The sequence below is a fragment of the Rhinichthys klamathensis genome, unplaced genomic scaffold (assembly GCF_029890125.1).
Source record: "Rhinichthys klamathensis goyatoka isolate OS25496 unplaced genomic scaffold, OSU_Roscu_1.1 h1tg000838l_1, whole genome shotgun sequence".
NCBI classification, from domain to species: Eukaryota; Metazoa; Chordata; class Actinopteri; order Cypriniformes; family Leuciscidae; genus Rhinichthys; species Rhinichthys klamathensis.
The window spans coordinates 154436-177647 of record NW_026607216.1 but is presented as its reverse complement, the minus strand read 5'-3'; the positions used below and the strand labels follow the sequence as shown (position 1 = coordinate 177647).

The following is a 23212-nucleotide window of genomic DNA, read 5'->3' as shown; positions in this document are numbered from 1 at the left end:
TATTCAACGTGATATCAGGACTCCGTTTGAAGGATTGTGTGACCTTCAAAGATTGCTGGTAAAATATGTACTTGGAGACAAAGGGAAATAAACAAAATTGAAGATGAGTTTCAGGCATTCTCTCACTTGCTGTCATTGAACCCATTTTGTTCTTTGAGGATGTGAAAATGCTGGAGTGCATACAAAAATAAATGTATAGGCTATCTTTATGCATCTGGCACATGAGCAAAAGGTTTAAAACTAAATGAATATTACCCGCATCCTATATTCATCGTCCCACTCTCCTCTCCCTTTTAACCTCTAGCTGACAGAGATGGTGATTAAAGCGCAGATGAATCTACAGTGCATTATAAACAACGAGGGCCCTGATATTTATGGCCACAGCCTCTCAAATATGAATTACTCAGGGGGGTTTACTGATAGGCAAATAATTAAGTTAATGAAGGAAAAGTAAAATAATCTACTCCTTATGCTGATGTCACCGGGCCATTTAATTTAAAAAGATGAATTACCTCAATGACCAAAAGAGCATTTTTACAGGGGTGTGGTGTTAGGCCAACAATTAAATATTAAAGCAGAGAAGGTGCAGTCAAGCTAGAATTGGACATATTTATATGTTGATTAAATGCATTGCAGTGACGGGAATAAATACCCTGCAAAACCAAAGGAAACTCGAGCACTCAAAGTGGCAAACTGTGAACATTTATCACGCATTTGGAAAATTGCACCTGCATTTCGATCTCACCTGAGGCTACTGTTGAAGTTTGAGAGAAAAAAAACGTCTCGCTGTATGTAAATGTCCCTTAGCTGTTTCCGTCGGCGTTGTCATGGAGCTCGAACACAACTGAACTGGGAGTAAAACTTTCAGCATGGCGAAACAAATAAATCGACACATTTCTATTCAGTTTTGGCGTCTTGTTTGAGATATAACTGCTTAAAATAAATCTACTGTGGTAAGTTATATTTTAGTAGGCTACAAAATGTAAAATAACGCGAGTTTTGCTATCGTATTAGTAGAAGGAACAAACGTACTAATAACGTGTGACTGTACTCGTAACATTAATAGTAATACTCGTAATAATATAAGTTGTTTTTATTGTTTAGCAATCGATTTTATGATTGATTTTAACAGAATTATAGAATTTATGCAATTTTAACGCCTTGTCGAGTTTTAAGTAATTTTATAAATCTAAAACAGAAAACCCACTGTATCTTTATCAATAATAACAATAATAATATCCTCTGAGTCAGTCACCTTTGCTGTCTCTGATTTTTATAAAGCAAATCACTTAAGCTAATAGAGAGGTAAAGAATTGAGTGACAGGGTCACATTTACACCAGCCTCGGTTAACCTCAGAGTCAGACAGGCATATAACAGATCCTGCTTTTGCAATAAATGTAAATCTATCACTTTAGCATGCAGCTGTTTAGAGTAATACAGATATTGCATAATGCAGTATGGACTTTATATGTTCATAATATCACTCAAGAAATTAAGGTTAATCTCTCTGATAAAGTCCCAAATCCTCCAAGTACTACAGCCATGTCTGATTAATCTAATTTGATACAAAAGCTGTGTGAAATAGTTTAATCCCCCGAATACAGCACCATTGACCTCTGTTGGTTTGTTTTAGTTGCAATGTTGACGGATAATCCAGTGAATCCTCTGAACTCAGGCATTCCCTTTGGAGGTGCACACAACCCACATAGAAAGGTAAGATGTGTTTTGAAAGTCAAAAAAGTCCACTTTATTTGTGCAGAAAAAAAGATGTCACACTCTATAGTTTAGCAGGTTGTCACACAGTTTACAATGGAACCTTTTAGACTGTGTGAAACAATTATAATTTAACACAACACATACGCATAAAACCATTGTAATTTTCCACAATAAAAATTACCTTTACAACTTGACAGCTAGCTCCTATTTCTTATTCATTCCATCCTCAGTTCTTATTTTTTGTTCATTATTACTCTTTTATGTCAACTATTTCATTTCTTCTGCTATTGTTTGCCACTGGTTTTAATAAGTTGAATGATTTTGCATTTGCTTTTTGCTATCAGTCTACTTTGCTGAAATACAATGCCCTCTGCCGGTGTAAAAATACAATAGACATTATGATGTGCCTACTTTGTTTTCAGAGGGTCTCAAGCCTCAGGTCAGGGGGCCTTCAGAAGAGAACCCAAAACTGCTTCTTTGGGGTGGAGACCTGTGCTGAGCTGGTCTGGGGAGACTGGGAGCCAGGGCTAGAATATACCAAATCTCTGTTCCTTAGAAGCGTACATGGAAAACTCCAGAAACTCACCGTCAGGTCAGTCCACTTAAAATATTAGCCTAACTCAAACAAGCATTCAAGGCTAAGTGTACTAGCAAGTACGCTACCTTAATTAGTTTGGGGTAATTTTACTTTTTAGTTTAAAGCTTGCATTTAATATTGTAAAATGTTATTTCACTTTAAAATAACTGTTTTTTATTTGAATATACAGTACCGGTCAAAAGTTTGGAAACATTAGTATTTTTAATCTTTTTGAAATAAGTCTCTTATGCTCTAGCCTGCATTTATTTGATCAAAAAAAAAAAAAACGGTAATGTGAATTTCTTTTACAATATAAATAATGGTTTTCTATTTTAATGTACTTCAAAAAATAATTTATTTCTGTGATTTTTCAGCCTCATTACTCCAGTCTTCAGTGTCACATGATCGATCCTTCAGAAATCATTCTAATATGCTTATTTTATACTCAGTTATTGTCAATGTTGAAAACTGTTGTGCTTCTTAATATTTTTTTGGGAACCTGTGATAGTTTTTTCAGGATTCATTGATGAATAAAATGTTAAAAAGAACAGTATTTATTCCAAATAGAAATCTTTTCTAATATAAATCTTTACTATCAACATCATTTAACACATCCTTGTGAATAAAAGTATTAATTTCTTTAAAAAAAGAAAAGAAACGGCACCTTTGAACGGCAGTGTATATTTTTACACAAGCTTTCTATTTTAAATAAATGCTGTTCTTTTTTTTAAACTTTTAATTCATCAAAGAATCCTGAAAAAAGTATCACAGGTAATACAAAAATATTAAGCAGCTCAACTGTTTCCAACATTATTAATAAATCAGCATATTAGAATTATTTCTGATGGATCATGTGACAATGAAGCCTGAAGTAATGGCTGATGAAAATTCAGCTTTCCATCACATACATTATATTTTAAAACATATTCAAATAGAAAAAGTATTTAAAATTGTAATAATATTTTACAATATTACATTTTTTTCTGTATTTTTGATCAAATGCATGTAGGCTTGAAGAGCATAAGAGACTTCTTTCAAAAACATTAAAAATAGTAATTTTAAACTTTTTACTGTATTTTAAAATACAATTTATTCATGTTATGCAAAGCTGAATTTTCAGCATCATTACTCCAGTCTTCAGTGTCACATGATCCTTCAGAAATCATTCTAATATGATGATTTGATACTCAAGAAACATTTCTTATTATTATCAATGTTGAAAACAGTTGTGCTGCTTAATATTGTTGTGGGAACCGTATTACATTTTTGTACAGGATTCTTTGATGAATAGTAAGTTCAAATCAACAGCTTTTATTAGAAACAGGCAGTGCTGGACGAAGTACACATACCATGTACTTGAGTAAAAGTAAAGATACTCAAGGTAAAATATTACTCAAGTAAAAGTAGAAGTGCTGCCTTTAAACATTCACTTGAGTAAAAGTACAAAAGTATTTGCCTTCAAATGTACTTAAGTATCCAAGTACTTTGATTTTTTTACGGCTATAATGTCCTATTATAATTTGTCACAAGACTCTTGCTTAATTCAGTCTAAGTGAAGACTAATGTCACTCTAAAAAACTGAAAAACTATTAAAACTGCATTTCGTGACACAATAACAGTAGTATTTTTAAATTTAACCTCTGAACGTTACTATTACTAATTAAATCATGACCAAATACAACCAAAAACAAACGTTCAGTCTTGCTTGTGAAAGGTAATTCCTCGAAAGCTGTTTTCAATTGTGTGGCGATTTGTACAGCCCCAAGCAGCGCACAAAACAGGCATTTTCTCAATTCCCGGTATGAGAGGTATGGGAAAGTTGCCATCCCCAACATGGCGGCGCCGTTGACGTACGCTGCAGCGGCCAATAGGGCGTCTATGTATTTATTATGTGTATGGTCACAACCATCTATGTTCGCAAATCTCATATTTAACGGCTCTGGTTCGCGCTTAGTAGATACCGCCAAGGCAAGTTCAAAACAAAGCGTGCGCGCTGTACTGTGATTGGTGGCTCGTTTGACCAGTTACGTTTTTATCCACTCATAAATAAAAAGGAACGACTGATTTTGAAAATGTAGTAGAGTAAAAAGTAAGATATTTGACTTTGAAAAGTAGTGGAGTTAAAGTAAAAGTCTCCCAAAATTTAAATACTTGAGTAAAGTACAGATACGCAAAAAAGCTACTTAAGTACAGTAACGAATTACATTTACTTCGTTACTGTCCACCACTGGAAACAGGAATTTATATTATAAATATCATATTATAATTTCCTGTCACTTTTGACCAATTTTATGCATCCTTGATAAATAAAAGTATTACATTTAACTTAATCTTTACGAAAATATTTCTGACATTGGTCAGGATTATACTGACGGATTTGTTTTATTTTGTCAATTTCAGACCTCCTGGGTCCAAGTTCTTCAACACACCATATCCTCAGACCATCCTTCTGAGCCCAGGAACATCTTTTTCACTCCCAGTTACTTTTCAACCTCTTGAGAAAGTAAAGTTTAATTCGTTTTCTTATCTGTTATATCATTTTAAATTTGTTATATCAATAATCCTGTGACTGTAATTAATTACGATTAATTGTATAATCAATATTCACAGCAAGTAAATACAGATCTTATTTGCATGACTAGAAGACCTGTAATGTATTGACTTTAATATGCACATCAATTGATTATGCAAAAAATATATTTGGGATTTGTGTATATACTTCTTTCTTGCCCTGCTCTTTCCAGTGTGAGTATGTGGACACTATAGAGTTTCAGGGTAAGGAAGGCACGTTCCAGGTGTCTCTGCGAGCTGTGATTCCTCATCATGACCTGAAGGTTCCAGACACGGTGATCCTGCCACCCTGTGCTGCCCGCCACAGCTCCCAAACCAGCTTCCTCTTTCGTAATTCCAGGTAAAGATGTGTTTGCATGGTTAAAGAGTTGCCACCTAAAGAATGTTTCAACTACTCTGTGTCTCACAGTATTGTACTTTGGGTATTATTTTGTGGGAAACTAGGTTGTCACAAAGGCAGCTGAGTTATGGAGAAAGTGTGAAAAAAATGAATTTTAAAACATTCGAATGCACATTTTCCCACTAGTAAGCTGCAGACAGGATTCAGGTGGTTTGTGGATCCTCCGTTCCAGCTGTCCCCTGAGACTGGACAGTTAAAGCCTGGAGAAGAATGCAGGGTTACAGTAGAATTCAAGCCCCAGCAGGCTGTAGTGTGCCAGGCCGAGGCCTGCTGTGCTTTCGGAGACGATGGGGAGAGCAGCTGTACTGTACTTCTGCGTGGGCTGTGTGAGTACACTAAGCTTTTGTTGGACTCTAAATGTCAATTAAATGTCAAAGAAGATAATGATGCTTAAAATTTGGTTGTGCAACATTTTAAGAATTTCAAAAAGCACATTTAGGGTTTTTACACTTGTAGATCGGTTCTCTCAGTTCTTTTGGTCCGGACCAACAAAGAAAATGATACATTTAATCCTGGTATGCTTAGCGTTCACTCTGTCAGCAACTTTAGCTGCAACTTTTTGTTTTTGCAGTGCTAGCAATCACACCAGAATTGGTTTTAATCGAACCAAACCTAGGGTATATTGTGGTCTTTTCTAACATTTCTCAGTTGTAAAATCATTCATTTTCTACATACAGTCGAGAAATAAATATTTAACAATTCTTTATAATCCTTTAAAGGCAGACCTACAATGAGCTCAGAAGTTGTTAATCTATGATATAGGATTTTAGAAGTGAAATTTCAACTTTATTAAAAATAGTCGTTTTTAAAAGCCAAATTCCAGAAAAATGACCCTACCCATAAGCCCACAGCAAACAAAACAGGACAAAACAGTGTACTCCCATAAACCATTGTAAATGACTAACTGAGTTAGTTTCCCTACACTCCCAAAATGAATATATATTTTAATATTTTGCATACATTTAAAATATATTGTTTTTTAATACTTGTATTTACTATAATCAAAAGTTTTAAATTTTTCATCCAATTATGTAATTTCAAGTGCTTTATGGGATTATAGTTTATTGTCTCTTAAAGTATACAGTAAACAAAAATGTTTACAAAGCTATGATTCATATCAGAGGTTGGTTTGGTTCATGGCGTAGAAATGTTAATTGTTGAAAAAAATTGTAAACAAAAAATTGTTTAATCCAAGGCCGCTAAAATGTGGGTGTCACTGTTATTACAAAAATAATGACTATTCATTGGTTAGACAAATAATCCTGCTCCAAATTCGATGCATTGGTTGAGTCATTGTTGCTATGCAGGAGGAATGTTAGTACTGCAGAGCCATAGTGTTGCATTTTTGTCGCTGCATGTTAAACTGGGAATAAGTATTTTAATATCAAAACTATCTCACATCACATTTAACTTCCTTTCCACAGCCAAGTACCCCCGCCTCCAAATCAGCTGCATGGGACAGGAGGAAGAATGTAAGGTGCTTGAGTTTGGCAGTGTGGCAGTAGGAGACTCTCATGAAAAGCACTTTGAGATCTACAACCTCTCCACTGTATGTTTCCCTCCACCCTGCTTTCTTTGCTCATTGAATATTTAGACATTACTCAGATATTTCTCTCTCAGAGTCACTCACTTTCTCCGTTAGGTGAGCACAACATTTAGTCTGTCCTGGCTGAGACGACCCCCTCTCATGGAGTCTGTGTTCAGCTGTGAGGTGCATGAGGGGAAGATCGCCCCACATTCAGTGTTGAAAGTCCCTGTCTGCTTCTCCCCACTCACAGTGGACCGCATAAGTGTGGATTACCTCTGTCTTACCTGTCCTGGAGCTGTAAGCGAAGACCTGCTCAAAGTGTTAGGCACCAGCATAGGTACAATGCATATCCAAACATCTGCTAATAAACATATCCAACGTGGTTTGATCGTCTTCTTCTGTCCACTATAGGTCCAATAGTGTCTCTAAGTACCTCTGTACTAGACTTTGGCTGTATTGAGGAGGGCACAGAGGTCACACACAATATTCAGATCATCAACTCCTCTGCAGTATTGGCTCATTACCAGTTTGATGTGGACACTGGCAGCCATAGTGTGTTCAGTGTTGATAAGCCTTGTGGGTCTCTGCCAGGCAGCAGCAAACTCACCCTGCGTGTGAAGTTCCGACCACAAAACCCTATAGCTTACCACAAGACAATGATCTGTTTGCTGCTGCACAGGGTAGGTATATCTATCTATTTATCTATCTATCTATCTATCTATCTATCTATCTATCTATCTATCTATCTATCTATCTATCTATCTATCTATCTATCTATCTATCTATCTATCTACCCATCTATCTCTATCTGTCTGTCAGTCTGTTTTTCGGCTTCTTGGTTGAATATCTACTCTTTCTTAACTTGTTTTCATTTGATTGATAGTGTAGTTCTGCTTTTCTTATTAAAGGAGCCACTGTTTATGGATTTGATTGGCACCTGTCACTCAGAGCAATTGAAGCCAGCCATTTTAAAGCCCAGACACCTGAGTGTCTACAGATTAAATCTGCTACGAGGGCTCACCTGTTACCCTCCTGACTTACTGAGTGCGTTGCTGAAAGAAGACCGATTAAAACTGGATGATAGCGGAGCATTGCAAATGCAGGAGGTGTGTGTTTGTCCATCTGCACTGTGGTGTAACATACAAATGCTCTGACATCTAAGAGTTAAGTCAGATTTCCTTTCATTTCTTTTAAATTCTTAGGCCAAAATCCTAACCTCATACTCCAAATCATACTCAATTCACAAAAAATAGGGTGTACCACAGCTATAAAAAAAAAGTTGAAATCTTCCTGGCAAATAAACCATGGATGTTACATCACATAACCTTGCATCTAACTTTTATTAGATTCCAGCAGAGGACACTGGCAACTCCACACCTCCCTTTAACCCACGAAGTCCTCTGGAGGAGTATTTCCATGTAAATTCTGCTCCTGAAGCGGAAACAGAACTTTACAACACCTCAAACTCCACCCGATTCCCCGTCCCCCATGTTACAGTTCAGCCCTCTGAGCTCCTTTTTTATGACGGCCCAGCATCTAAGTCAGTCTCTATCACCAACCATACCAAGGGCAAGATCTGTCTGACGTGGTCCAGTGAAGCAGAGTCCCCTTTCTCCATCTCTCCTCTCTCCTGTGAGCTGGGCCCTCTAAAGACCACAGCCTTCAGAGTGACATACAGTCCCAACCAGCAGAACATCTTTCATGCAGCACAGCTTGAGTGTTTCACTTTTTACAAGGTAATGTGAGACTAAAGAGACGTTCACACCGATAGTGATCCACAGTGAAAGAGGGACCTAAAGTCATTAATTTTCAACTAGCCGAATGACAAAATGTCTTGAAACTCGACCAAGTTCAGAGAAGTTTAACTATATGCAGTTAAGATGTGGCCCCGCCTACCAATAGACAATGTAGACAATGAGAAATGTCATGGTTCTATATAAATGGTCTCTGTCCACAACATACAGTGATAGAATTTAAAAATTGTGCATAGAAGTTTTCAGCATTCTGAGTCAATCTGATTCATGATAGAAGTTCTTCTTGTGCGTGATATGATGCATTATGTATGACTGCAATTTATATACGAATGGTTTCCCCTCATTTTAACCAGCAAGAATTTCTTTTCACAGTAGAACAACATCTTATTTTTACCATCAATATTAGTAATAATAAGGAATATTAGTTTGTGCTCAGATTTTCAAAAGCCATGATCAGTTGCACAACGCATCGTTAATGTTAAACTATTTGCAACCAACAGTATACCCTGTAGAAAAATCCAGCATAAACCAGCATGAATTCCATCTTAGTCTAGACTGGTTTATAGTGGTTAGAGTGGGTGTAGTGCTGATCTAGCTGGTGGACTAGTATGGTCATGCTGTTTTCAAGCTAAACTAAGCTGGTGTATCTGGTCCACCAGCACTCCTGCTTCCCATGCTGGTCACATCATGCAAAAATTATGCTGGATTTTTCAGCAGGGTAGTATATAGATTTGGTGACCTCCAGCAATTAAATCCCAGTCAGTTTAAATGGGACATAATGTGAACTTGAGTTCTGAGCATGAAGGTTTAATTGACTTGAATTTTGCTTTTGTCATCCCCAGGTTCTGAGGGATCAGAGAAATGTGGAGGATCAGACTTTGTGTCCACCCTGGTGCCTTACAGTCAGGGTGAGCGGTCACTCGTTTCAGCCTGGAAAAGAGCACTTCACCCCCAACATCTCTCTTCAACACCCTCAAGTAGTAAGTCTGACAATGGTGACATCTTTCAAAATAATGTCCAAAATCTGAAAAACAGGCAGCATACTAATGTAGGAAGGCACATCTGAATTCAATGCTCATACCATATCCTGTTTACTGACATTTCTTCATCTGGTTGATTTCAGAAGGCAGCACAGATGTATCCTTTGCTGCCTATGATATCCCACAATTCTGTGCTTTCAATCCTGAGAAAGTTGTGCAAAAAAAAAAAAAAAATACGGCATCTGAAAGTTGCAGTTGGTGGTCAGATTGTGCGTAAATGTACATTTTGTGTTTTGATGTAATTTCTACTGAGAAGTTACTATTGTAGTAATTAAATATTGGCTTAGCTGTCACCTAAGCTCTCTCTATTTTTTTGTAGATTATTAAATCGTTATGCTGCCCCATAAGCTTGCTTACACAAAGGCTGCTTGCAAAGTCATTTCCTGATAGGGCAGTGAGGCAACAACCAATATGTAGTGAGAGAGCATAAATGGAAAGAGACTGTATGTAAATATACTTATAAGGTTTTAACACCATCCATTTCCCTGCAGGTATTCCCTGCCCTGAAACAGTTAGCATACCGCAGTATTCTCCTGCAGAATACAGGAGACCTGCCAGTGATCTTCAGACTGGACCCAGACGAGTGTCCATCAGTATGTGTGCTGCCATCCAGTGGTCTGGTGCCACCTGGAAGCCACCAGATCCTCACATTCAGATGCACTCCATCTCCGGATCACTCTTCCGGCATCCCTTTGACATTACAGCTGAATGCCACCCCCAATCACGCACAGGTTAACACTATAATGTTTACAAAAAATAACATAATGTGTTGAGTTGCGGGAGTGAGTGGTTAAAGCCAACTGGATGAGTGATGAAACGTTTTGAACGACAGAGGAGAACGTTCAGTTGACTAGAATAATCTAGAATCATGAAAACTTCCCTAAATCTTCACATAATTTTTCTGTGGTGTCATTTGCCAAATGGCGTTTTCATGGTCCATTTTAGGCTACAAATGAATCTTTTGTAGGTACTGAATGTGGTTGCTGTAGCAGAGAAGCTTTCCATGAGTGTGGAGGAGGGTGGCAGTCTGTTCTTTCAGCCCACAGCAGTGGGCTCCTGCTCTGAGCGAACGCTGTGGGTGAAGAATCTGAGCAGGGTGCCAGTGGAGTTCAAGTGGAGGCTTTGTGGATCTGACCGAAGGGTTCTGACTGTACTGCCAAACACAGACATTCTCCAGCCCAATGAATCCAAGGTAAGGCTGCAGCATGAGTGTGGTGTTTTGGGGCATAGTAGTTTCGATCTTATTGATTGAAAGCATTTGTTTGTTTTCAGGTACAGAAGTGGTCCTTTGCTCCAAAGGAGGAGATGATGTACAACATGAAGCCTAGTCTCACGTTCTGGCCTGTCCAAACACCACAATGCAAGAAGTCCCGCCTTACCATTGAAGCTGTTGGATTGGCATCCAAAGGCTCTCTCCAGGTGTGTTACATTAGATTACATTCGCACAAAGCTGAAGATCATCATCATACATCTCTGAAGGTAGGGACACACCAAAGCGACGCCAAAGAACTAGCGCTGATGAAAGCCGACTGTGTTATCGCCTCGCGTCGCGGGAAAAAACTGCACTTAAAGGACAACTCCGGCGCAAAATGAACCTCGGGTGTAATAACACATTGGTACAGACTAAATCGTTCCCTGAGATTTGTTTTCATGATAATCGAATATAAAGAGTTTTATCTCTAAAAACAGTTTAGCTTATAACGCTAGTATATTGGGCATCGAGTAAGCAAAAAGAGATCGCTAGTTAATACCATTAACAAGGCTCAAATTAGCCCCACACTAACACGGCAGCATAATGAGTGTCCTTACATGCAAACCGAAGCATTGAGAACTTTGTAAGTGTATAGACAGTTTAATAAGAAGATACTTTACACAGACAGTACAATTAGCGCATACAGACAGCAGCCATCTTGGAAAACAGTCTCGATCAATCGAACCACGAAGGTGAGCGAACAGTACGTGTAGATATTGAAGATAAGATAAATTATATTTATTTTTTTATTTTCTCTGTTGCGTTCAGTGCTTCTCTTATGCGCTCAGTGCTTTCTTCCGGAAACAACGGACCATATGAGATTCCAAGTCACAGTTCAGCTCACGTATCACCGTGTTCGTGGTTTGACTGATCGAGACTGTTTTCCAAGATGGGTCCTGTCTGTATGTGCTAGCTGTACTGTCTGTGTAAAGTATCTTCTTATTAAACTGTCTGTACACTTACAAAGTTCTCAATGCTTCGATTTGCATGTAAGGACACTCATAATGCTGCCGTGTTAGTGTGGGGCTAATTTGAGCCTTGTTAATGGTATTAACTAGCGATCTCTTTTTGCTTACTCGATGCCCAATATACTAGCGTTATAAGCTAAACTGTTTTTAGAGATAAAACTCTTTACATTCGATTATCATGAAAACAAATCTCAGGGAACGATTTAGTCTGTACCAATGTGTTATTACACCCGAGGTTCATTTTGCACCGGAGTTGTCCTTTAAACACACCGAGAGAACTAGAGGCGACTGTCAGCTAAAATGCGCGTTCTGCGCCTGCGTGTAAATGAGACAACGGTCTATTTCTGCAGATTTATTCATCTATATTCGTCATTAAAAAAGGGAAACCGACGCTGCCGGCTGCAGATACACAAACCATAAACAAAGCAGTGTGTGGTTACCGTTTTGAATATCAATCCTGCTGTTCACTTTCTTTATTCCACTCTGCTCATGTTAATATTGAAATATTCGCCAAGGAACACTCAGGTAAGATGACGTAACATTAGAAAAGCCTTCTATCTGTACCGTTTTGACTTCTTTGCTGGCTGTTTTGCTATTATTCTCATGCACTAACTCGTTCACTAAGCTGAACTGCCAATCAGAGTCCCCTCTTTCACCCGACGCATGTTCAACATGTTGAATCGGCCCAAAAAAAAACGACGGTGTCTGACTAGAGCCAACGGTGTGGAACACACCGGAAAAACTTCGTCGCTCAAAAATGACCCGATGTTACCCGACGGCCGATCGTCAGCTTGGTGTGTCCCGGGCTTAAGACGTCAGTTAAAGAACGCTTCATCTGGAAGACATCTGTTGTGTACAAACATCTGATAAACAGCAGTTTTACATACAAACGGCCTAAAAAGACATCTTCTAGATGAAAATGCACGTTGCAAAATCTCTCCAATGTATGTGTGCTATCATGAGATAATCTAAAGATGATGATCTAAGGATCTAAAGAGCATCTTGTGCTTGAATGGAAATAAGAACATCTGACCATCTGTACAACAGAGTTTACATTATCAATGACAAAGATTTTCTTACATTTGATTAGTGACCTAGTGACTGGGTTGGACATTCTATAAGAAAATTATTGTCATAACTGTTTGTTACTTTGTAAAATGTTTTTTTTTTTTTCCAGGCAGAGCATCCTGTTATAGATCTGGGTGAGGTGCTGGTGGAAAGCTGTAAGTCATTTGAAGTTCCTCTACTGAACGACAGCCCTTGTGCCGTCAGTTACTCTCTGACCACACAGCAAAGTGTCACTGATACAGGCCTTCTTGAAGACATGACTCAAGATCCTTTGGGTAGGACTCAGTAACTCACTATTCTTATCCTACAAATATGTTTACTGGCATGTCAAGGACTCTGTGTCTCACTTTAAATGATTCACTTTCTACAGTATATTCAGCTATATACAAATAATGTGGGGGTTTTTTTATGGTGTACGAAATTTATACTTTTATTCATCAAGGATGTTAAATTGAATAAGTGACAGTAAAGACTTACAATTTATTTCAATAAATACTGTTCTTTTGATCTTTCTATTCATCAAAGAATCCTGAAAAAAATGTATCACGGTTTCCACAAAAATGTTAAGCAGCAAAAATATTATGGAATTGTTTTCAACAAATTAGAAAGATTTCTGAAGGATCATGTAACACTGAAGACTGAATTAATGGCTGCTGAAAATTCAGCTTTGCCATCACAGAGACAAATTACATTTTAAAATAGAATAGTTATATTATGAATTATAATATTATCCCACAATATTACTGTTTTTACTGTATTATTGATCAAATAAATGCAGCCTTGGTGAGAGACTTCTTTCAAAGACACAAAAATGTACAGACCCCAAACTTTTGAACGGTAGTGTAGATGTTTTATGTTGTACATATGATGATTGTTTGGTCTGTCAAGTCAATTAAGCTTTAATTTTTCAGTTCTGGAGATGGAGAATGTAAAGGGAACCATACCTGCCGACTGCAGGCTACCGATCCGCTGCACAGTGAGACCGGCTCGCAGAGCCCATTACTGCTGGACAATCAGTTACCATATCCTCAATGCCTCTGGTAGCGTACTAAAAAAAGCATCGCTTCAAACTGCAATTCCTGTGTGTGTATTAGACAATATTGAAACACCTTGCATACTACAACCTTCCAAAAGTTAGTCCAGTATTGGCCACCACTAACCAGCATAAACCAAACTGGACCATGCTGGTATTTTCAGATATGCCATTTTGCACATTTGAGAGAATATGACATTTTATCACAATGTAAAATTTGTTTTTCTGGTGGCCAGGCTCTGTGGGAGGAGAGCCCCAACCTATATGCCATGTACAGGCTGAGGGAGTGTATCCCACCATGGAGGTGATGGATATCCGTAGCTGTGGCAATGTGGAGGGGCTGAGTAAACTTCAGCTCTGGCGCCTCTTCAACCTGGATACACTCAACACTTATCTACGCAGAGATCCCAGCCCATCTGAGCTCACCTTCAGGGTGCCCACTAGACACAGGTAATACTTTAAACAGATTTTTTTTTTTTTTTTTTTTTTGCTTCAATTAAAACAGTTATAAAACGTTCTTTTGATATCTATTATATCCTTCTGCAGTTTTAGACATCGTCCCTCTATCTTTACGTCAGCCACGATGGATTTTAGCTTCAGCGCTGCTCCCCTGGGCTCAGACCCCACCAGTATTCTGCTTCTGTTTGAAAACCCAGGAAGCATTCCTGTAGAGTGGTGAGCATCCATAACTTGGTCTGCCAATAGTTTACGGTAGCAAATAAAGTCACACCGACAATATAAAGAAGTTATCAAAATGGTCTCCCTTTAGGTCATTCTTGTTCCCAGAGGACCAACAGATTGAGTTGGAGTACTGGGCTGAGACTGGAGATTTCAGTCCATCTGAGATCCACCTGATGAAGATTCAGGAGCACAGGCTTTTCTCCATCTTCCCACGGTCTGGTAAACTCCAACCTGGCCGACAGAGGACAGTGCAATTCACATACAGGTCAGGAAATAAAAGCACTGTAATGATTCTGCACTGAAGTGTTGTTTTATGATGCACAGCATATGCTTCTCTCCCAGACACGAATTTGTGGGGACAGATCGTCTTCCTGTCTTGTTGAAAATTTCACGTGGAAGAGAGATACTGGTGAGACAAATGATTCTTTTCATTACAGCACATGCATAGTTTTTTTAACAAACGTTGTATGATGATAATTCTCGAATCTTTTAGCTGAATTTTACAGGAATAACTGTGGAAAGAGATAGACGCTACATTCACCTTTCCTCCAATCGGCACATCTTTGCCCCAATGGCAATTGGTGGGTTCAGCCCCCCTAAACAGGTTGGTATAGGTTACCTGAATTGACGTTTTTTCCCGAAAGCTCTTTTTTTTATACACAAGGAAGTCTATATAATAAACTTTTTTCTTTTTATAATAGAATCTTACATACTGTATAAGCATTTATATTATATTATATTATATTATATTATATTATATTATATTATATTATATTATATTATTATATTATATTATATTATATTATATTATATTATATTATATTACTTTACGTTACGTTGACAAAACATCAACTAAACTATAATATTTGTTTTATTATTATTGATTTATATATTGCTTGCCAAAAATTTCCTCAGAATATATATTTAGTATATTTTGAAGTATCTACCAGCAGGGGCTAACAGGGTCATTCTAACCAACCAATAGGGCCTCAAGATTACTTAAAATTATATGAAATAAGACAAAACAGGTATTATAGTGAGCTAAACAACTAAAAATCTAAAGTAAAAAAAAAAAAGTCCAGTAAATCACAAACAACTGGAAGTTTATTGGTTAAAAAGAGTGGGATCCCTGAAGAACATTTAGCACTTAAACCGTCTGGAATCCTGAAATTTAATGTATATAAACTGTTGCATAGAGTTGCATAAAGACTTTTGCAGAAGAATTGACCCCAGCCTGGTGTCCCATTTTTCACCAATCAGTAGGCACTCACACTGTTCCCAGCCTGTGGAAAAAATCTTTTATCATACCTGTCCCAAAGAAATCATGCCCGATGGATAATAATGATTACAGACCAATAGCATTAACATCAGTTGTAATGAAATGTCTGGAAAAAATTCTGGTATCCCTTCTTAGAGCCGATACTGATCCGCTGCAGGATCATCTACAGTTTGCTTACAGGCACAGGAAAGGTACTGATGATGCTGTCAACAGTATTACGCACTTGATTATAAAACATCTAGAAGACAGCAAAGCTTATGCACGTCTGCTCTTCGTAGACTTCAGTTCTGCTTTTAATACAGTTCAACCTCACCTTCTGATCCAGAAAATGAGCCAGTTGAATGTTAACCCTTTCCTGATCAAATGGTATTATTCGTGTTTAACTAGCCGTACCCAGGCTGTGAGGATTAATAATATCCTATCTGACTCAAAAATAACACGCATAGGTGCTCCTCAGGGCTGTGTGAGCTCACCTGTGCTTTTTACACTTTACACTAATGACTGCACAAGTTCACACATGGGAAATTTCATCTTTAAATTCTCAGACGACACAGCAATCCTGGGTCTACTGCACAAAGACAGTGAGCATCCTCCTACCACTCTGAGATAAGGAACTTTGAACAGTGGTGTGATGCCAACAAATTTATTTTAAATGTTTAAAAAACAGAAGAGATGGTGTTTGATCCCAGAGCAGTCGGTGCTCACAGTCCTGTTGTCATTCACGATACTCAAATCAAACAGGTGTGCTCTTACAAATACCTCGGCATCTACATTGATAACATGCTCACATGGCAGGTTCATGTTGACAAATTATGTTCTAAACTCCAACAAAGATTGTACTTTCTGAGGAGACTCAGATTGTATGGTGTCAACAAAAAAATCATGACTGTGTTTTATCAGGCAGTTCTGGAAAGTCTAATCAGGTATGGGATCCAAGCCTGGTATGCTAATCTCTCTGTAAAATTAAAAAACAGACTTTACAACATTATCAAGACTGCATTGAAAATTGTGGGATGGAAAGACTATCCATCGCTCCAAACATTATATGAGCAGTCTGTGTAAAGAGGTGCACAAAGTATACTAGCTGACCCTTTTCACATCCTTCATCCTGAATATGTGCTTCTGCCTTCAGGAAGAAGGTACAGAGTGCCCAAATGTCGATTGAACCGGTTTAAAAACTCTTTTGTTCCCGTTTCTATTGGACTTTTGAATGACAAGGACAAAGGCCTATGATTGTCTCTGGTTTGGACTGATTACTTAACATTATTTATTGCTCTATATTATAATTTTTATTTAGATTGATCTATTCTGTGATTGATTTAGAATTTATTTTAATTGAATTTATTTTTTCTTTTTAATGTCTTATTTTTATTCTGGAAATGCAGCATACACTGTGCCCAAGACAAATTTCCATAAGGGGACAATAAAGTATACAATAATAAATAATAGATTAAGGGGGTCTCCAAATATATTGTTGTGGATGGGGTCCTTGAAGTCAAAAAGGTTGAGAACCTTTGTGGATAAAGTGAATAAAAAACAACATTTAATTGTATTCATTGTTTAATAATATTGGCAGATTCTTACAGTCATCTGCTAGATACCATTTGTTTATATTTAATAGTCACAAATATGCTAAATGTTTCATCTGCACAGGTGTATGAACTGTATAATGCAGGCACTCTCCCACTGAGGTACCACTTCGACACCACTCCACTGGAGGAGCTGATGGAGGAGAACTTCAGTCACCCGATCTTACAGTGTATGAACCCTGGCGGAGAGATCGAGCCAGGCCACACCGCCCTTGTGGAGTGGATCTTCTCCCCACTGGAGGCTAAAACATACAGTGTTAGTTACCACAATAACATCCTCTTAAAGTTGCCATGAAATGGAAGTTGCAAAAACAGTCCATGTAGTAACAATAGTTTTTATCTGAAAAGTAAACTTGGCAACTTTAATATGCACAACATTAAGTGCTGAGTTTGGTACACAACTCCATGTTTTACAGGTGGACATTCCAATTCATGTGGTGGAGGGGGACAGCATGTTTGTAACATTTGAGGGCCAAGGCTTTGACGAAAGAGAGTCAGAACCCATTCAAGTACAGGATGGACGTATTACTGTGCCTTGCACTCAAAGAATCCCAGTACCTGGACAAGTAAGAGTGCTTGATGATACAAGCCATATATAAGAAGTGTTCCACAATAAATGGAACCAGGAATATTCTCTCTCTCTCTCTCTCTCTCTCTCTCTCTCTCTCTCTCTCTCTCTCTCTCTCTCTCTCTCTCTCTCTCTCTCTCTCTCTCTCTCTCTCTCTCTCTCTGTGTAGGTGGTGTTCCTGTCTGAAGATAGAGTGTGTTTTGGTGATATCCCAGTGTGCTCTCGAAGTACACGCATTCTTTTTTTGACCAATGTCTCATACACAGACCAAGTGTTGTATAAGTGGAACGTAACAAGCACAGAATGCCAGCAGGTGTGTAGATTTTAGGTATTAGATCATGCAAAAATGAAAATTCTGATGACATTCCAAACCCATATACTGTTTGTTTGTGCAAAAGTCTTATGAGACACTTTTATAGTTCTTCCCTGGTGTTTTTTGGAGCTTGACAGAAATTAACTGTCACCATGGAACTATAAATTGTCATTGCGTGCAAAAGAGGTGCATGATTCTTCAGAAATGTTCCTTTTGTGCTCCACAGAAAAATTTGTATTGATCAGATAACATGGCCAGTCTACTCAGTATATTGACTATTGATCGTGTTTGTTTGTAATGTTGACCATAGACTGTAACGATCTGTCCTATGAGTGGTCGTCTTGCACCAGGGGAAAGTGTTCTCTGCATCGTGACAATACAGGCCTCAGGCAGCCCCGCTTTCTACCAACAAGACCTCCTCTGTGAGGTGACAAATACAAAGATACACCAGTGAACACATTCACATATAGACACATACAGTATGCTTATTTGATAAGGTTCCGTTCAAAAGTTTGGGGTCGGTATGATTTTTTTTTTTTTTTCGTTTATGAAAGAAATATTTTATGTTTACCGAGGCTGCATTTATTTAACCATAAATACTGTAAAAAATAAATAAAACAGTGATATTGTGAAATATTTTTTGCAATTTAAAATAACCATTTTGTATTGTAATACATTTTGAAATGTAATTTATTCCTGGATGACAAAGCTAAATTTCCAGCATCATTTCTCCAGTCTTCAGAGTGTCACATGATCCTTCAGAAATCATTCTAATATGATGATTTGGTATTATTAATAAGTATTTTTAATGTCATTGTTGAAAACAATTGCGATGCTTAATATTTTTGTGGTACATCAGTATTCTTTGATGAATAGAAAGTTTAAAAGAACAGGATTTATTTGTAATATAAATATTTTGTAACAATGTAGTCTTTAATTTCACTTTTGATTAGTTTAATGCATTCTTGCTGAATAAAAGTATAAATATCTTTTAAAAAAAAAATCTTACTGACACCAAACAGTAGTAGTTATGTAACACAATCATGACTACACTTTCAATGTTGAGTCAAGGCCACTTGTTTGAACTTTGGAGGAGAACTGACTTCATATAATATCCACATACATTATTTTGGGGCCACTGTATACTGGAAACACATTTAAATGTTTGTGGCTCTCTTTGACAGATAACACTTGTGAATATGCTAGCACAGTATCACAAAGACCTGCGACAGTGGGAGGAGGAGACAGAGAGACAGAAATATGAGTTTACTCTCACTGAGAAAGACCTGCTACAGACAAAGCAACTGGATAAATGCACTCAGGTCAGAAATCACACATCTTTAACGCTGACAAGTAGCCATTCACCATATCAAAACATGTTAAAAAACGAATTATCCTCCTCAGGAAGGTGCAGTGCTTGAACAGAAAACTGGCAAAAGAAAATATAAGGTAAACCACAAAGACAAGACAGTTAAGTTATGATTCACCCAAATTTTGAGTTTAATTTACATGGTACATTTTGTTTCTAAATGAGAGACTAATGATTTGTTCCCCATGTGGCAGGCCCTTCCGCCCATTCGTAGCAGTTATCACGCTGTGGGCGGTCCCTCAGCGAGACCCAGTCGGGCTGAACAGCGGGTCCCGCAGCAGACAGGCCAGGAAAGGAGGAGACGCCCCGAGCCTCCCTGTCCTACACTGCTCCACTTGGGTGTTACTGCACGCTCTCACAGCCTCATGGAGTACCAGACACATTTCCCCACTCAGTTCAACACTCATTACATCAACAGGTACAATGGGGTACAAAAGTCAGCATTGATCATTGAAACCTGGAGGATTTAGTTTGAGGATTAAAAGTAAATAAAGTCTGATGTCTATTATTATATTTCTTTCAGATCTACGCAGTCCAAGCATTCTCAGTCTGGCACAGGCGAGGGCTGCCATCTTCCTGCAAACCTGCCCCCTCTCACTCTTGACGTCATCACACACGTGCTCAATTCTTTACTACAGTATGTCTTACATTGTCTAATTTATAGACTACCAATCAAACGTTTTTTTTTAAAAGAAGTCAATACTGTTATTAATCAAAAATGATGCACTTAATTGATCAAAAGTAGACATGCTTTATAATTGTATAATGTTATAAAAGATTTTTGTTTTTAAAAATGCTGTTCTTTTGAAGAATCCTGAAAAGAATGTATCACGGTTTCCACAAAAACATTAAAGGTAGGGTAGGCAATTTCAGAGAGGCTAGCAATAGCAAGCTAGCGTTGAACGCATGAGATCCCACCCTCCCTTCAGTGTGCTCTCCAAAGCCACGCCTCCTTCAAAAGTCTGCAAAGCGTCACGAGAGACGACGTAAAATTGCATTGTGTCTCAAAGCACATAACATTAATGAACAAATAAAACAATTTCCAGAGCTCTAGTAGTACCACCTGACTGATGCAGATTCATGTCGGAGTTTATAGTGTTGCCAGAGAAACGCATAAATCAGAGTCCGAGGACCGAATGCAATGATTGGATGAAAATGTTTTGTCCTGAGACTTTCACAGAAGATGTACATGTTTTAATATTTAGGGCTCTTATATTATTGATTGCTATCAAGATGTGAAGAGAGTTTCAACCAGTATAGCAAAAAGTGTTTTGCCTATTGCCTAAAACGAATTGCCTACCCTACCTTTAAGCAGTACAACTGTTTTCAACATTGATGATAATAATAAGAAAAGCTTGTTGAGCATCAAATCAGCATATTAGAATGATTTCTAATGGATCATGTGACACTGAAGACTGGAGTAATGATGCTGAAAATTCAGCTTTGCTATCACAGGAATAAATTAAATTTAAAATAGAAATATTTGACTAATGTTACGCAATTTTACTGTTTTTACTGTATTTGTCATCAAATAAATATAGCCTCAAGAGCATGTGACTTTTTTCAAAAACACAAAAGTAACCTGATCCCGATTTTTTTGAATGGTAATGCACACTTCTGTCGTTTTAAATGGAATAATTGTCATTCCTAGACTTCCTCAATGTGAGGTCACACCGTTCACTGTGTTCCACAGGAGTCTTTTAGATGAGCCTCAGTTCCAGCAGTCTCTGGTAGAGGGTGACACTGAGCAGGTGCTGTACTTCACACAGCTGCGACCCGCTCCTGCTCCTGGCCTCCCCGCACAAACTCTACCCCGCTCTGCTGCAGGCTGCCAGGATCCTGTAGAAATGTCTGGTGTGTCCAGTGCCGCTCCAGCAAAGACTTACACCAGAAACTGTAGCACTGCAGACCGACCCAGGAGTGAGTGTGATCTGGAGTCTCTGAAAGAACTACCGGAGGAGACAAAGCTGAAGGTCCAGGAGTCCATTCGCAGGTGTGCTGTTTTAAAGCAGTCAACATTAGTTTTGCAATTCTACATGGTGATGGGAGTCTGCAGTGGTTCACTGCTTGGCCCCCCCTGTCCAAGACCATATTTGATGTGTATATTTCTGCTGTACTTCTGACAAAGCTGCTTGTTTTTAAACTTTTGTATGGCAGTATAGTAAAATAATTAAATTTAATTATTATAAATTTTGTCGTTCAAAGTTGTCGTTCAACCATGTTGATTAATGATGTCACGCAGGTGGTGGACATCTATTAATTAAACAATCTGTTTGAGATCGAATCAATGCGATTTTTTTTATTTTTTTTTTGCTATGAATTACGGACATGAAATCTAAGGACTGCTTTTCTTTTTTGACAGCTTTCTTATTTTGCTCAAGATAGTTATTTATCAAGTCCACATGTCATACAAACAAGAAACTATGCTTCCAACCATATAACTTTGCGATGCTATTTGCTAATGTTCGTTAGAACTATGGTTTCGGGAAACACAGACTTGTTGAACTATGTTGATAATGACGGAACTTGCAACCATAGTTGGCTAAGGATGTTTTGGGGAAAAGCTCTCCTGATAAACTTCTTTATCTAGTTAAAATGATCAGTATCAGTTCAATTCCATACTTACAGGCGTTCTGGCCAATAAACTTATTATTGGTGTTTTACATTTTTTATAGCAATTTCTGCCAAATAAAAAATTTCAGAGCTAGACAACAAAAAAACAATTTCCATGACTATTCCATGTCTGGGAATCACACTTTTAAAAAAATGCCCTCATATACTGTACAGTAACCAGATTTCCCTAGACAGTGGGTTTAAGTTCTTAAATAAAAAATGACAGTTCTTGAAAGAACAAATAAGAACACCTTGGAAGTGTGGTGAGCCGAATGCCCATTAGTGAGTCCTAGTGAGTTCTCTCTTTTTTTTCTGCAGGTTTCCTGAGTTTTGTGACCTGCTGGAGGGCATTTTGCTCAACACCTTGCAGAACTTAATGATGGAGGCTTTCTTGGGTGAGCTGGTGCTGACGACACGACCACGAATCATCGCTCTTCCGCCTTCCTCTTCCAGGTTACTGGCATCTACATTTTATTTTAATCTCACTTTATCTGGATCAGATAAAAAAAAAATGTTTTTTAAATCTTACAAAAACTTTGTAAGAAATGCACTCAAGTGGCATTGACTCTTGTTTGAATAGCTTAAGAGATATTAGCCAAGACTTTACTTTCTCATTCTCTTATGTATGTGTACTGTAGGAAAAACAGCCTTGGCTCCAACAGACAGTCCAGTGCTGAATCTAATAAGAGAAAGGAGCTGTTGCGCCCCCTAGTGACCAGCCCAAGCCCGTACATGTCTACCCAGGCCAAAGTCTCAAACCTGGAGCCAGAGCAGTAATGAGCCATAACGCACTTTTAACTTAACACTCAATATCACTGTATGACATGCATGAGACTGATTCGTATTAAACTGTATTCAAAATGACAATCCTGGTGTAATTTATCTGAGTCTT

General features: G+C 38.0%; 1 protein-coding gene across 1 annotated transcript; it reads left to right on the top strand.

The window, feature by feature from the left end:
* Nucleotides 1-835: 835 nt before the first annotated feature.
* cfap65 (cilia and flagella associated protein 65) lies at nucleotides 836-23187 on the top strand. The gene is made up of 33 exons (XM_056243760.1): nucleotides 836-953; nucleotides 1635-1714; nucleotides 2140-2309; nucleotides 4695-4797; nucleotides 5039-5205; nucleotides 5392-5591; nucleotides 6690-6814; nucleotides 6908-7130; nucleotides 7205-7473; nucleotides 7702-7899; nucleotides 8140-8529; nucleotides 9390-9527; nucleotides 10079-10318; nucleotides 10555-10779; nucleotides 10860-11006; nucleotides 12985-13150; nucleotides 13787-13915; nucleotides 14145-14358; nucleotides 14455-14583; nucleotides 14678-14854; nucleotides 14932-14998; nucleotides 15083-15193; nucleotides 17522-17713; nucleotides 17874-18023; nucleotides 18195-18338; nucleotides 18649-18765; nucleotides 19523-19660; nucleotides 19743-19787; nucleotides 19902-20125; nucleotides 20231-20344; nucleotides 21401-21700; nucleotides 22639-22773; nucleotides 22959-23187. The coding sequence occupies exons 2-33, from the start codon at nucleotides 1640-1642 to the stop codon at nucleotides 23095-23097; spliced, it is 5361 nt and encodes a 1786-aa protein (XP_056099735.1). The 5' UTR covers nucleotides 836-953; nucleotides 1635-1639; the 3' UTR covers nucleotides 23098-23187.
* Nucleotides 23188-23212: the final 25 nt, after the last annotated feature.